This window comes from Colletotrichum graminicola (genome assembly GCF_000149035.1).
Source record: "Colletotrichum graminicola M1.001 genomic scaffold supercont1.22, whole genome shotgun sequence".
Classification (NCBI taxonomy): Eukaryota; Fungi; Ascomycota; class Sordariomycetes; order Glomerellales; family Glomerellaceae; genus Colletotrichum; species Colletotrichum graminicola.
The window spans coordinates 316,047-330,759 of NW_007361026.1; the positions used below are offsets into that span (position 1 = coordinate 316,047).

A 14,713-nucleotide genomic window follows, 5' to 3' on the forward strand; every position below is an offset into this window, starting at 1 on the left:
TGACGTACAAGAAGCTAGGTGCCGTGGTTCATGTCATTTCGCGGCGCTGGTTTAATTTTGCAGAGATTTCGTCGCCCCCATCCACGTCAGATTAGGGGTGGCGAGAGAGAGAGAGAGAGAGAGAGAGAGAGAGGTGGACTTTGCATGTGAAAGTTTAGCGCGAGGGACAGCAATGGTAGCATAAGGCCTTCTTTCCTCGAGCACCCATCGTGAAACGTTCGTGACGACGATGGTCTAGAGAATGACGTTTATAGGTTGACGAAAAGGGGGTGGGGGCATGGTGTTGATCTCTCGCTCTCTCTCCGTATGGATGGGGGTTAGGTAAGCTGATGAGGCTCAACACAGCTGGGGTTCATCCCTTACTGATCGGACACGATGGCGATCACGGTAGCGAGGGGAGGGGAGGGACAGAAGAGAAAGATGCATGTTTCGAAACAAGCTGGACTGGGTAGGGGCTGGGGGGATCGTTAGAGAGGGCCGAATTACATAGTATTGATTTCGAGACTTGGCGTCATTGTGGTGGCATAATTGTGTTTCAGAAAGAGACAAAACGGCTATCCAAAAGGATATGAGAGAGAGAGAGAGAGAGAGAGAGAGACTCTGTTTCCCATACAGCGGAGTAGGAGGCACTCCGGCCTCGGTTAATCGTCGTTGAGCCTGGGTCACGAAATACATGCGGAATTGCGTTTAGGATACGAGACTGTCTGGTTTGGTTCGTGTGCGGGGTGCATGGCCGCTCGCTGACCTTTCCGTAAAAGGGCAGTGATTACCGGCGATGCCTTGACAAACACGTGGCTGGGGGGGGAGGGGGAAGTGGGAATAGCTTCATCTTAGCTTCTTCGCACAAGGGTACCTAGTGCCTGGATAGATGGGTAGGTACCGGTAGTTAGGGCGACATGGTGTACGTACATACATGCACGCGCCCAGGAAGTGGGATGGCGGGTCACGTTCTGGGGGGCTCGGCGGATGCACGGCCTTGGCATAAGGGAAAGAAGAAGAGAAAAAGAAAAGAAAAAAAGAACCACCAGCATGTGACGTAGTTTCCCAGTCCGTCCGCGGATGTGTGTGTGTGTGTGTGTGTTCGTCTCCTCGAAGTGGCCATGCGTTTCATCAGCGTGGATGCTTGGCCTATGCGGCACTGCACAAGAAGAAGAAGAAGAAGAAGAAGAAGAAGAAGAAGAAGAAGAAGAAAGAAAAGAAGAAATTCAAAATTCAACCGAGAACCTAAAACCGAAAAAGATTTGACAGTAGTAAAATTCCTCGGACGAATGACGGTTATGGGCAGCCAAGGTTTAAAGGAGTCGAGGAGGTCGAGTCCCTGCATTGGGGGGACATCGCGCACATGGTGCATCACGTCTTCGGAGAATTTTGTTTGAGGCCGGCTTGCCCTTCCCCTTCCCTCCTCTGCTCTGCTACCCCCCTTGGTTTCCAAATGCCTACACACACTCAGGCGGGAGGATGAGAGAGAGGGAGGGAACCAGTCGCGTGGATCCCACTCATCCTTGGCCCTACTGGGCTTGGGCATGTTCGTAGAGAAATAGATAGGTAGGCAGGGTAGGTATCAGGAAGATGGGAATGAGATGTCCCCCGTAAGAGGTGTGCGTACGCGTTCACTCTTCGGGGATGACGCCTCACGATGCGCAGGTTATGTAGGGAGGTGGTCAGTCAGGCGCGACCTCCCGTCCGAGCCGGCGGGAGATGAGAGTGACAAATCGTCCGGGGAGCACACACTACCTAACCTCACATACGTGGTAAGTTAAGGTAGCAGTGTTGATGAGATGAAGCACTAGGTAGGTAACAACGTAATGTTGAAGCGCTTCACATGGACGACGCCTGCGCCGAGACCAGACCAAGGAAGACACGAGGGTAGAAGGGAACCCCCCTGAAGGAAGCCTGAAAGGACGCTGCGCTGCTGCGTTGCTGCGTTGTTCGCCTGCGGCTGGAGAAGGGGGGGGGGCTTCGCTCTCGTTGCCGTCTTGTCTCGCTGCTGCTGCTGCTGACTTGGACTTGGACGCTGACAGGGTGGCCCTTGTAATCTTAGCCGGGCGTCTGCTTTAGCGAACCCTTGGCACACAGCCCACTCGTCAAACGGTGGAAGGGGCGTTCACTCTCTCCTGAAAAGGGTGCGAGACGAGATGGACGAACCGAACCCCGGATGCTGGTGGTCTGGCTCCTCCTTCCTTGCTACCCTGCCTCTCTGCTGTTGTTTGTCGCGGGTGGCTGACTGACGGACTGCGTGTATAGGTAGTATTGAAGCGTATCCGTAGTGTATCCGTAGTGTAGTGTAGCGTACCGGTAGTGTAGGTAGTGCATCCATATGCCTGTGTCTTTTCTCCCCGCCGTTTTCGCATCCATTCATTCCATCGTCGCTTCATCTCTCCTTTCCATACATACCCACGACAACCAAGTAGCCTGTCTGTCACTTATCACCCACCTACCTCCCCCCCTTCCACTCTCCTTCTCTAGTGCGTATTTGGTTCTTTCTTTCTTTCCTTCCTTTCTTCCTTCCTTCATTCCTCCCTTATTTCTTCCTTCTCGCGCGGGACACGCCCACGACCGCAATCCACTACACCCCAATTTTGTCCCAAGACCCTTCCCCCTCCAAGATCAGAGCGACGTCGATACCCGAAAGCGGCAACGGCCACGAGCCCGGAATACGACCGCAACCGCTACCTGACTGTAGCTGCGCGACGCGCGTTTGATTTCCCCGTGGGATCGTGTAAGAGAAGGATCGGCCTGGGCAATATTGTTGGCGGACTGGATAGGGACCATTGATTGGAGGCACACTCGATTATTACGATCCCCCCCCCCAAATACAACCCTAGTTGCCACGAAACCAAAAAAAAACGAGCGAGCATCGCTGCTTCGCCGCCGCATCCCATTGAGAAAACGAGCAGGACAAGAGCACGCCTCGATAGACGATAGAGCCCCGACCTCTGCTACGCCTGCCCATTAACACTCTGAGCACGCGACCCCTGCCGACGCATTCGAACGCCACGAGGCAACCCAACGTCTGCCAAGATCGACAACCGCTCGTTCCTGCGTCTAACAAATCTTGGCGATCGTCATATCCGCTCAACCCACCCCTCGCCTTCCACACCGAGCGACGCCGGTCCCTTATCACCATCTCGTCTTGCTTCTTCCGCTCCTCGCCCGGCTCCGAGTCGTCTGTTCCGTCTACAATCACCAACCAAAAGACCACCCTTCTCGTTAGGGCCGTGGCCCGTCATCATGAACCTGACATGTAATTCAACGCTCGAGGAGCTGAGGAGTACGTCACCCTGCCGGCCTTTTCTTGAAGCATTTGCCAGCCGGCCTGGAAAACTCACACCAGTCCAAAGCTAACGTGCTCGTCCATCAGTCCTTCCTGGCTCCGAGATCCTCATCGCCGGCCCTCTGACGTTCCACGACCTTGCCCTCGTCGTCGCCGGCTCCTGTACCATCATCGCCATCTCCCTGTCCTTCTACCTCATCTTCATGCACTCCATCAATTATACCAAGCCCCGCGAGCAGCGCCAGGTCATCCGCATCCTCCTCATGATCCCCGTCTATGCCGCCTCTTCATTCCTCCAGCTTTATTACTACTGGCATGCCGTCTACTTCCAGCTCATGAGCGATTGCTATGAGGCCTTCGCCATCGCCTCCTTCTTCTCCCTCATGTGCCACTACCTCGCCCCGGACGTACACACCCAAAAGGACTACTTCCGTAACTTGTATCCCATCAAACCCTGGGTCTGGCCCCTCGACTGGTTCGCCAAGTGCTGCGGAGGGCAGAGGGGCCCGTGGCGTACCCCTAAGAGTGGCCTGACATGGTTCAATGTCATCTGGATTGGCGTCTACCAATACGTCTTTATCCGCGTCGCCATGACAGTTACGGCCGTTGTGACCCAGTACTTCCACCGCTACTGCGAGAGCTCCAACAACCCCGTCTTTGGTCACATTTGGGTAAGTGCGCTCATCCTAATAGCTTCAAGATCCGTCCTGGCTAACATCCGCAGGTTATCTCCATAAACTGTCTGGCTGTTACCATTGCCATGTACTGTGTCATTCAGTTCTACATACAGATGCGCGAGGCCCTTAAGGAGCACGCGCCCTTCCTAAAGGTTCTTGCCATCAAGCTCGTCGTCTTCTTCTCCTTTTGGCAGGTCACATGCATCTCCGTGGCTACATCTACTCTCGACCTCGTCCATGCGAACCGCGTTCTCGCATATCCTGATATCAAAGTCGGCATTCCCGCCCTTCTTCTCTGTTTCGAGATGGCCCTGTTCGCCCTTCTCCACCTCTGGGCCTTCCCATACGCTCCCTACGTGCCCGGCGCCAAAACCACATTTTACCCGTCCCCCGACGCCCGCGACATCAACGCGCATCTGCGCGAAAATGTCCACTCCGCCCCCAGCGGCGGCTGGATGGGTCTCCGCGCTATTGGAGATGCTCTCAACCTCTGGGACTTTGTAAAGGCATTCGGCCGTGGTATGCGCTGGCTCCTCTGTGGTGTCAAGCGTCGCAAGGAGGATCCCAGCTACAAGTCCGCTGCCGGCGTGGACATGGACGACCTCGACAAGGGTGGCGACAATGCCTATCATCCTGCTGGTCTCAAGAGCACAGAAAACCTCCCCATTGCCCACGAATTCCGCCGCAGCACATTCCTGCAGCCCTCGCGGCCGCCTCCTCGGCCTGCGCGCCCGCATCACGAAAGCGACAGCCTCATTGCCCATGCGCAGCCGAACCCCTCACAGATGTCTCCGCCGCGCCGCCCACAGCGCCCACACTCTCCAATGTCGCCCATGGTGCCGATCCCGCCGTACCAGGACCAAGGTTTCCACGCGACGGGCATGGCTCCTGTGCACCACACCCGCCAGGGCCCGAACGCTAACTGGGAGAGACCATCACCCCCATCGACGAGCCCGATAGCGGGGCCGCGCGACTTGACGCAGCAACGGGTCGGAGAGGCGCTTTGGGGACCACAAAGCCCCGCCAATCCTGCCATACTGCCCGAAAGCCCTGTTCTTGGGTCGGCATTGAGCGATTCTCATGGGCACGGCCAACCAGCACACGGGAACCAACCATACGAGGAACCGAGACCCGGGACGGCCTTTTAATTGATGTAATGCATATATCAGCGCAGGTGGCCAAAATCTGGTCAACGATACTGATTATCCGTCAGAGAGATGATCCTCACATTATGGGAGCTACACGACATTCGGCCGTTGGGTATTTATTTTTGGCATGCATGGGAAATGGCGTTTTGATTCCTTACGAGATACCACAACGTTTTTCATTCTAATTGATTGGAAATGAAACAAATCGATTTTAATGAAATAGATTGTCAAATTCAGTGTGAATCCTTCCATCCATGCGCTGCCGTGGGCCCATGAGCTTCTGCCGGCATAGGGCCTATGCTAGATAGTTTTACATTTCGAGTGCCACGGCGTCTGGACTGGCGTCGACGCCGTTACCATCGTCTTCGTCTTCGTCATCACAGACGCGGCACGAGGTAAGGCTTCACACATTTCAAAGCATTCAACACGTGTCGGGGTTGACATCACACCCATTTTTTGACCGAGCCCGAACTATCGGCTTCTCTCGAACTGAACCGCCCCCCTTCTCCTCCCACAACTATCGGCATGTCTGCCATTTTCCCGTTTTCCCCCTGTCCTCTGCTCCCGTCCGCCTTCGGAACCGACAGATGCCACCACTCGTTCTCTACTCTGCCGTCTTGTACAGTTATAAATGCGTTGCCGCTGTCATTTCCATTGTAACTAGCCTTTCCGCTACCCTTGCTCCCCTACCCTTTTCGTCCATTGGTATCAGTCCTCCCGAGGTTTTACTGGACGCTGACCACGCCCAGTTCCATCTTGCGCGCAGTGGGTATTTCTTCTTCTTCTTTTTTTGATTCATGGGTTTTTTTTTTTTTTTTTTTTTTTTTTTACAAATCGCCTTATCTCGGCGAACGGGGGCTTCTTTCCTTCGTTCACTTGGAAAGTCCCCTTTTGGCTTGGTCGTTGTACAAAGTGCGGCGGTAAAACAAAACCGTTTTTGGGTATCATATAATAATAATCGCTTCGTTTTTCTCTTTTTGCCAAGGGATGAATCATTACGAAAGGCAGCCCGGTTTGCCATGCAATGCCCCATGAGGAGTCGAAGCAAACCGGAGGTCGAGTCATCATCTTGTTCCTTTTTCTCGCTCAAATTCCAATGGCTCTTCTTTTGGCAATCCTGATGGTTCTGAACAATGTTGTGGTTTTTGTTTTGGACACTGAGTGGATTGGTTTTGTGTGTGTATCTGAATGTGAATCCGGTCTTTGCCTCTTCGTGACCATTGCCGGTCGTGCAAATCCCCCCCCAAAAAAAGTAGTACTCGTAGATAATAGAAGCACGTGTAAAATAAAACAAAAAAGCGATAATGAATGTTTCTTTCGTTGAGGAGTGCGGTCTCTTTCTCGTCCATTCTATGCGCTAGTCGTCGTGTTGACCAATGGCATCTTCCTCTTTTCCGCGCAGCAACATTACTTTTTCTCTTGTCGAAATCCCCTCCCTCATGTCGAGTTTCAGTGCGCTACTGCTCGTGTTCTTGAGCCTGGGACTTCTAACGTCTCTGCCTCTTCTCGCGATCGTTCGAGAGACCGACAGCATCTTCGCTCCTCCGCTTTCGCCCTCGGTCTTCGCGCGGCTCGCGTCGATCGTCGGTCGGCCTCGATCCCCCTTCGCGCGGTCCTGTCCTAGATGCGCCGCGCGCACTTCCACCCCATTCTTCGCTTCTTCCGCCCGAACCACCTTCTCCACGGTCGCTGCGATGACGCGGCTCGCGGCTACCACCCATGCTCTCTCGGCTGACGCCATGAGGAGCGTTAACATGTGGATCCCTGGTGCTGCTAGACAGCTCTCGGCCAGATCGCCGCGGCTCGCGGTCATCGCGGGTACTGGACTGGCCTTGTGCTCCAGACCTTCTGTCCCTGTGTTCACGCGGTTCCTTGGCGTCTCTCTCGCGATCAGGGCTGCGCTCCCGCTCGCGACTGCCCCGCCTCGAGTGTCGGCCACGTTCCGACCGGTGTTCACGTCGGCTTCGGTCGTGCTCGCTCCGTGGTTGTTCATCACCGTTGGTTTGTACTCTATCTTGACGGATGGGATCCGGACGCTCCTGTGTCGGTGTAGATACCGGCGATGCGCCTGTCAGAACTTGAGCATCGGAGCCAGCGATACTACCCCTGGCTACTCCACGCCCGCGCATGCTGGTGGCCCGGTTACTATCCGGCATGTTGGCTTGTGCTTGTTGCAACGTGCTGTTAATACCCGCAAGCTGCCTACGACTACCGCCACTACGGCCTCTGTCGTTGGACGATGGCCCAGAAGGCGCGCCATCTGTCGGACCCGGGTAGTTTCCTGTTGGTGTTCGGCTGTTGCTGCCTTGGCCTCCAGATGAGCGGTCAGGTGTGTTGATGGGTGGTAGAGATGGTCGGGAGTGGCTGGGAGGCTGGCCTGAAGGCGGAGGCGGCGGCGGCGGCGGTGCGATTTGTGCTAGTCGGTCAGGATGAATTCCGGGAGCCAATGTAGGACCACCAGACGATGGCGTGGGCGAGCCTGTCGGGCCCGAATTCATGGTACGAGTTCGATCAGGATGAGTGGCCTGCACCGGGGTCATCGCAGACGGCGAGTTGACGGATGCATTGGACTCGTACTGGTTCCGACGTCCCCTACCAGATGCTGGCCCCGTAGGCGGGTATCTCTCTTCGGGCGTTGGGCTGTCGGTGTTCTGAGGGAAGCGTGCGTCAGACCTCGAGGTGGGCGTTCCCATGGGACCGCCTCGGGCTGCTCCTCGACCACGACCACGAGGTCCAAGAGGAACATCGTTCGTGACGACTGACTGAATAGGGTTCAGTCGTCCATAATTCTGATCCTGATGGGTGTTCCTGCTGTGGTCGGGATCTGAGGTTCGACCCGAACCAAGGAAGGCTTCTCTGCCTCTGTCTGTGCCAAATCGATCCCCTTCCCTATCTGTTGTGCGGTCTGGTCTTGGATTAGAACCAAGAGGTTCGCCGTGTGCATCTCTTCCAGAGGAACGATGGTCCGGATGGTGGGAACGGCCATGCCTGTCGTCTCTGCCAGCGTCACCTGGTACGTCTGGGTTGAATCGCCCGCTTCTTCTTGGGGAATGCGTTCGAGGCGCGCCTCGGTCCCTGGGATCATCTCGCGCCGGACGTGCTGGGGGATCTGGCCGCGAGTCTCCCATCAATGCAGCGCGCTCCGGATTGAGGATGTCGGCGCGATCTTGATCGGAACCACGTGGCTCTTGACCACGCGGCACTCTACCACTACGTCGATCTGTTTCTGAGGATCGAGGTGGTCGCTCCGAGCGGCTAGGTCGGTCTGGCTGATCTCCTTGAATAAGGGCCAGTCTGGCAGGGTTTACTGGCGGGTCCTCGGGGGGATTTTGAGTGGACGGTGGCGGCGGCGTGGAGGTAACAGGTTCTCGCGAAAGCCTGCCAGACTCAGCATTGCGTCCGTTGGTCGGTGCTGGTCTGTCGCGAGAGGGGTGGTTGTCACGCTCGTGGGCTCCTTGGTCGCGGCGGAGAGGCAGCGTGTCCCGCCTGGGAGGCCAATCTTTCTCTGAAAGGCGGCTGGGTTCTCTGGATTGAGCATCTGGACCGCGTTTATCTTGATTGGCGAAATCACGACCGCGTTCGGGTCGAGAAGGTTCGGGGAATCTAGGATCCCTCAATGTGTCTCGCGGGTCCCGATGATCTCTAGGATCCCGAGATTCCCTTGTGTCTCTCGGACCGCGGGGCTCTCGTGGTTCTCTCTGATCTCGGCGGTCCGGCAACGCGTCTGGGGTGAAGTGGGTCCGTGCGTAGTGTCCTGGAATGGGGACATCTGGTCGCTTTGGAAGACTGTGTGCGCTTCTATCGGGACCCGTGGGCGTAGTAGTCGACTTGGTCGCATCCTGGTGGTTCGCATTACCCTGTGCCGGAGTGGCAGCCGCTGGCTTGGGTGTCGACGGCTTGCTTGAGGCAGCAGAACCGAAGTCAACGCGTCCAGATACGGGCTTGGCAGACTCCACGGGGGAGGCTGATGGCCTTGGAGGCAGGTTGGGGTCTTTTTGCGTAAGTGTGCCTGGCGCAGACGAGGCCGCAGGCTGAAACTCGGCATCTTTGCCATCTTTGACTTCTCCGTCTTCCTGCTCTGCAGCGATTCTGTAGACAAATGATTAGTTGAGAATCGTGTCAGCGCACTGAGGACAACATACTTGGCCGATCCTGGCTTGAAATCAGCCGCTGTTGGGCGTAGGTTGGTTGCACCGCTAGACTCGCCATCCTTGGCTTTCCCTTGAGCTTGACCGTTCTCCGAAGATGTTAGCATATGCCGGAATAGATGATTATTTGCTTCGCTCACCATGTTCGGTCGGAAGCCGGCTGGCAATACCCATTTCGCCTTTCTCCTTTGCAGCTCGGATAGAGCACCTTGAGCAGCGACAGAAAGATCTACTCGATGACCTTCCTCTCCAGCGGATGCATTCTTCGATGCCGCCTCACGCTCGGTGATTGTCTTGAGCTGCTCAATGAACTGGTTGCCCATGAAAGTTACGGCAGGGAAGAAGTCGAGAACAGCCTTGAGCACCGTCATCGCGTTGCGAATATGCATCCACTCCATGCCACCCAAGCAAGATTTCAACGCCAGGTTGAGCTTGTTATGCCATCCATACAGAATGTCCCGGAATTGCGCGTGATCATAATAAGATGTCGGCTTGCTCTTGTCATCAAATTCGGAGGCGAAACCGAGGAGAAAGCTCCGCTTGCCCACAGCTTCCCTCTCGTAAACGTTCGTGTCGCGATGCCATTTGGCAAGATCTTTCAGTATACAGTTGAGAAACCTGCCAAGATGCTCGGCTTCGCGGACGGTGCAGGTGAAAATCATCGCCCTCAGCCTGTTGACGTTGAAGAGTCTATCATACAACGCTTTCAACCGGAAGTTCGGTGCACCAAACGTGTGAAGCTTCTTGAGAAGTACATAGCAGTACTCTGCATCGCTAGCCGAAAGTACAAGTCGCGGAAGCAAGCATTGCTCGAGAATTGCGTCCGAGATGCCGTTTAACTTGGTTGCTGAGCCTGGAAACCATGTTGCCATATGCTCCGACATGTAATCTCGGACGACTCGCGCTCGCTTCATCTGAGAGTCGGCCTCTTTGGGTAGCTCATTGCTGATCTTGAGAAGCTCAGCCTTCTTTGCCTCTTTCTTGTTGATGCCACTGCGGCTCATGTCTGAGCGGTCTCTGTTGAGGTCTCTTTGCATGTTCGAAAGCCTCTTATGAGCACTGTTGTAACTTGCGGCAGGCACTTCAATGTCACCCAATTGCAGTGCCCAGAACAGAACGTAAAACTCGGGACTGAGCTTGGTCCATGATGATGCGGGTGTGATGGAGCGAATTGATTCAACAATGGGTTCGAGGGCCTCATGGATCTGGCGCAAAGAGTCCTGTTTCGCCTTTTCTCGAACCTCGGCTGGCGTCATTGTTTTGCCCTCCGGCTCGGTCGGCTCTTCGGTCGTGTCTTTTGCCTCGATGGCGTTCTGGGCCATAGAAACGTCTCCATCTGCGTCGGTACTGCTTGGCAACGATTCGAGCTTCTTGGTGAACATGTTGTGAGAGACACCTTCTCGGCCAATGAGGAATGCTAAACTGGCGTCCAGGCCAAACTCGTCCATGAGACGGGTAATGGCAGGCACCAGAGTGTCAAATTCGTGGGGCTGCAAATTGGTCCGCAGAAGATCGAGGTATTGGACCAAAATCTGGTGGCTGTCGTCGATGACAGATCCAATATACTTGATGTGTGCTTCATCGTCTGGAAGTTTATAGATGGCAGACTGTCGGTACTGTGCAACATTGATGAGCAAGCGCCCGGCGAGATTCGAGTCAACGAGCGACTGCATCAAGCGCTTGGCACTGCGAGTCGACTCAAACCGCTTGTCTTGAAGACTGAGAAGCGTCTGGCGCCGCAGAACCTCTCCTCCTGACATGGCCAGGATTTGGTCGTCGGTAAAATCAAGCACCTGGACCACACCACCCATGGATGCCACGAGCTCCTTGAGAATGATGAGATCAGTTGAGTTGCCCTGGAAGAGCTGGTCGTTGACGTATTTAAGAATCGGAGTCGGACCCAGAATAGAATACCGCTTGAAGACTTTTCCGGCAAACTTGGAAAGCGCCTGAAGCCACTTGCTTGTCAGCAGGATAGAGGACTCTTGTGTGCGACTTCGCTTGCCGCCCAGTGAACTCATCAAGGACCAAATCAGGACGTCGTATGCCAAGTCGGTGAAGTACTTGGCACATTCGACGAACGCTTCAATGAGATTGGCGTATGACTCGATTTGGCCCAGTGCTTCCTTGAAGACGATGCCAGGTGAGGAGTAACTGGTCTTAGCCAAGGATTTGGCCATCTCGCTGAGGTTGGTGAGAGAAATGCGCTTCATCACTCCTCTGGTTTCGACACGAGTCCGGGTAAATGCGGCCTTCATTGCTGGCAATCTGGAGATTTGGCCCTCAAACCACTCGGCGTAAATTGAATATCGGGTCGCGACGGGATAGAGCTTGAGTAAATCCCATACAGAATTGACAACGGCCGCATTGGCCGTGGTCATACTGAGTGCGGGGACCAGGATGCGCCGCAAGAGCTCCTGCCATCGGTCGATGTTTCCTTGAGAGCGGTCCTCCGCCATACTCTTGGCCCCGATGCTGACAAGCTTAGCGAGCAATGCAGGGTCCTTGCCAATATTGACACCAGAGAGATTCAGGAAAGTATCGCATAGTGTGAAGATGTCATCGACCGTCTGACAAACTGGAACGTTATCAGCCCATTCGTCCCAATAGAATCTGTAGTGCTGGTCTTTGCCGTCGAAACCGTCCGGGAACGGCCATCTCATCGACTTCTTGACCGGTGTGGTGCTGAGTTTGATGGTGCCTTTAGCAACGCCGGTTTGGTCGACATCGGCAATGGGCTTCGAAGGGCATTCGGCCGAGCCGACCGCGGTGGGTTTGCTTTCTTTGTAGACCTTCTCGATACTGTGATTTAGGATGCGGTGGATTCGATCTAAGATTTCTGGGTAGGCTTCCGGAAGCCAGGGGAAACGTCCAAGGATAAAGAGCGACTCGGGGATGGCGCCGATGGTTAACAGACACGTAAGTAATGCTGCCTTTTGCTCCATAGGTTCCGGTAGCTTGTCCTTCTCGTCCGTGCCCGTATCGGTTTTAGAGTCAGCATCAATCTTTCCAGCTGCGTCTCGGGTGCGCGTCGTAGGGGGCGGTGCCGTGTCGTCAGGCAATGCGCCAGCCATGAGAAGAGCGTTTTGTGCAGCGCCAGGTCGACTTTGTCTTTCCTTTTCCTCCAACTCTTTCATCTTCTTTTCCCTCAAAGAGTCCATCTCTTCGTCGAGGGGCCACAGATGGGGATAGATATCCACTAGGGACAGGAATCCGACCTTGACAAGGAGGGCGACAAGGTAGAGAAGATTTGCCGGCAAGACATCTTCCGGGTCTCTGGCATCAGAGGCGTAGAATCGCAACTTGAAGCCAAGAAGCTGGGCGGCCGTTCGATTTCCCTGAGGAGGAAGTGTCTTCGTGACTTTCATCCATGCGGAGGCGGCATTGACTTCGGCCTCAGATGCAGACTCGGATGCCTCCAACAGCCTTAGGTGCTCGTCTGTGACTTGCCTTCCTCCGAGCTGGAAGAAGGCGTCAATGTGAAGTTCGCGTGCACGATCCCAAAAATCAGCGTCACGCTGACGTCTAAGCTCAGCATTCGCCAACTCGGCTTCATCGCTCGTCATCCAGTGGGAATGATCGGGTAGGGCCCAAGGAGGTAGGCCGCCAGTATAACTGATTGTGGCAGGGTTTTGGTTGCGAGGCCACCAAGAACTGACGCGAAGAAGCTTAATAAAGAACCGGAACTGCTTGATAAGCACGGCAGCAAAGACGTCTAGCGTGACATCAAGTACTCTGCCGACGTCGAGGTCGAAGGTACCAATCAATCCCTTGAGGCGTTCAAAGGCTGCATGAGCCGTTTCTGCCGTAGGTGGCTCTGCGCTGCTTGTGGTGAAGAGCTCGGTCATCAGCTTAGAGTAGCCTTCGCTTTCTTCGCGCAGCAGGTTGTAGTTGGCTTGCCGGTACAAAAGGTTGGTCGCGTGCCTGATTCCAAGCTTGACAAAGGTTTCTCTGATGAGACCGAGGTCTTGAAGCAGCTGAGCATCGAGGGTTTGGCGAACAAGTTCGGGCGAAACGCCAGTCATGTGAATGAAATCGCGAAGGTGGGGCTTGAATAGATTCCGGTCGTTGTCGAAGATGATGGACAAGGTGTCGAGAAAGAGGGTGTGCGGCTCGAACGAGAAAGAGTCCTTAATCATTTCTTGCGATTCGATGCCGAGTATCTCCTTCATACAAGCGCCAGCATCGACCGGCGAGAGCCGGCCCTCGACAACAGCATGAATGAACTCTTGGTAGATAGTGGTCAGTTCCTCAGTGTCCACATCCAACCTCGAACTGATTCCGTGGTCGATCAAAGCTTGTCTGCCACCGCTTGACCATGAAGCAATCGCATCATCGGTGATGTGTTCGTAGCAGTAGCTTGTGGGCACCGGAGACGGCGGATGGGAGATCGGGGCAGACACTTGCTCCATCGGGGTCGGAGCGGGATGTTGCGGCTGCGACGGTGTAGGGGGCGGGCGAGGGACGGTCGGAGATGTGACTCGGGAGGCGCTCGCAGACTGGCTTCCGGACTGTGCTTGTGCCAGTTGTCCTTGAGCGGAGTCTCGTCGATCGTTCCTTCTGTTATTCCTACCGCCGCGGCCACCTCTTCCACCGCCCTCGGAAAAATCTCGATCGCGTTGACTCAAGGTCATGTCTCCAGGTCGATGGGGGGAGGGTCTGTTGCCTTCGCCAATAAGACCACCACGAGCCTTGCGCTTAGGAGGCATCGTGCTCTCTCGGTCGCGGTATTGTTCAAGGTATCATTGGAGACGCGCGATCTATCCCCAGATGCCTTTCTGTAAGTAACCTGAGTCAGTAGAGTTCGAATATTTTGCGCGCGCGGAAGGCCGGAGGGAGAGATACCGAGTGCTTGAAAGATTTGGGAAGCTCGTCGCGTGCAGCTCGATGAGTGCCGTGCAAAAAGAAGATTGAAATAGCTAGTACAAACGGTTGGACCAATGAGATTATTTGCCCAAGAGGAAAAGAACTGCAACGATCACAGACAAAGATCGCGCTCTGACGTTGGTGTTTTTTTTGGGGGGGGGGAGGGGGGTTGTGGCTGGAAGGTGATGATGGACGATTTCTCGCGTGAAGAGGCCGTTGCATCAATCCAGAGCTTCAGATCCACCGCAAACGAGTAGCAGCCTCACGGAAGGCAAGGCTGTACCTACCGTACGTGTACGGGCGGATAGGTACGTACCGGCTGACGGCCTGTATCGGCTACTTGCAATTACGCAGGGGTGATTGTAACCCAGTATTTGCCATCTTTCCACTCCCAATCAACCGGTTGCCCGCTGACTCATCAGCCCCGCGCAGCCAATGAAACGTTGTCAAAAACGACGCTGCGCAGAGGTACCGATACTGCTACTAGGTAATGTAAGGTATCCGTACTTCGGTACATTATTCCGCCAGTTTCGGCGTAAATCTTTGGCTTTTCTGGTTGAACGTTGACCTGTCACAGTCACACCGAGCAAGTTCAATCCC

General features: G+C 54.9%; 3 protein-coding genes across 3 annotated transcripts; 1 reads left to right on the plus strand and 2 right to left on the minus strand.

Annotated features, from left to right (window-relative positions):
- Nucleotides 1-3,231: 3,231 nt before the first annotated feature.
- Nucleotides 3,232-5,099, plus strand: GLRG_06139 (uncharacterized protein; the record flags this gene model as incomplete). Its single annotated transcript, XM_008096824.1, has 3 exons — nt 3,232-3,271; nt 3,362-3,945; nt 3,999-5,099. The coding sequence occupies 3 exons, from the start codon at nt 3,232-3,234 to the stop codon at nt 5,097-5,099; spliced, it is 1,725 nt and encodes a 574-aa protein (XP_008095015.1).
- Nucleotides 5,100-5,531: 432 nt separating this feature from the next.
- GLRG_06140 (uncharacterized protein) lies at nt 5,532-6,280 on the minus strand. Its single transcript, XM_008096825.1, has one exon. It carries the CDS (start codon nt 6,130-6,132, stop codon nt 5,725-5,727), a length of 408 nt encoding a protein of 135 aa, XP_008095016.1. The 5' UTR covers nt 6,133-6,280; the 3' UTR covers nt 5,532-5,724.
- A 306-nt stretch (nt 6,281-6,586) lies between these two features.
- GLRG_06141 (THO complex subunit 2) lies at nt 6,587-13,956 on the minus strand (the record flags this gene model as incomplete). The annotated part of the gene is made up of 3 exons (XM_008096826.1): nt 6,587-9,188; nt 9,242-9,336; nt 9,388-13,956. 3 exons carry the CDS (start codon nt 13,954-13,956, stop codon nt 6,587-6,589), a joined length of 7,266 nt encoding a protein of 2,421 aa, XP_008095017.1.
- Nucleotides 13,957-14,713: the final 757 nt, after the last annotated feature.

Excerpts from the sequence above, each read along its gene's own strand:
- GLRG_06140 (XM_008096825.1), bottom strand. The coding sequence starts at position 6,132 with ATGGGGCATTGCATGGCAAACCGGGCTGCCTTTCGTAATGATTCATCC.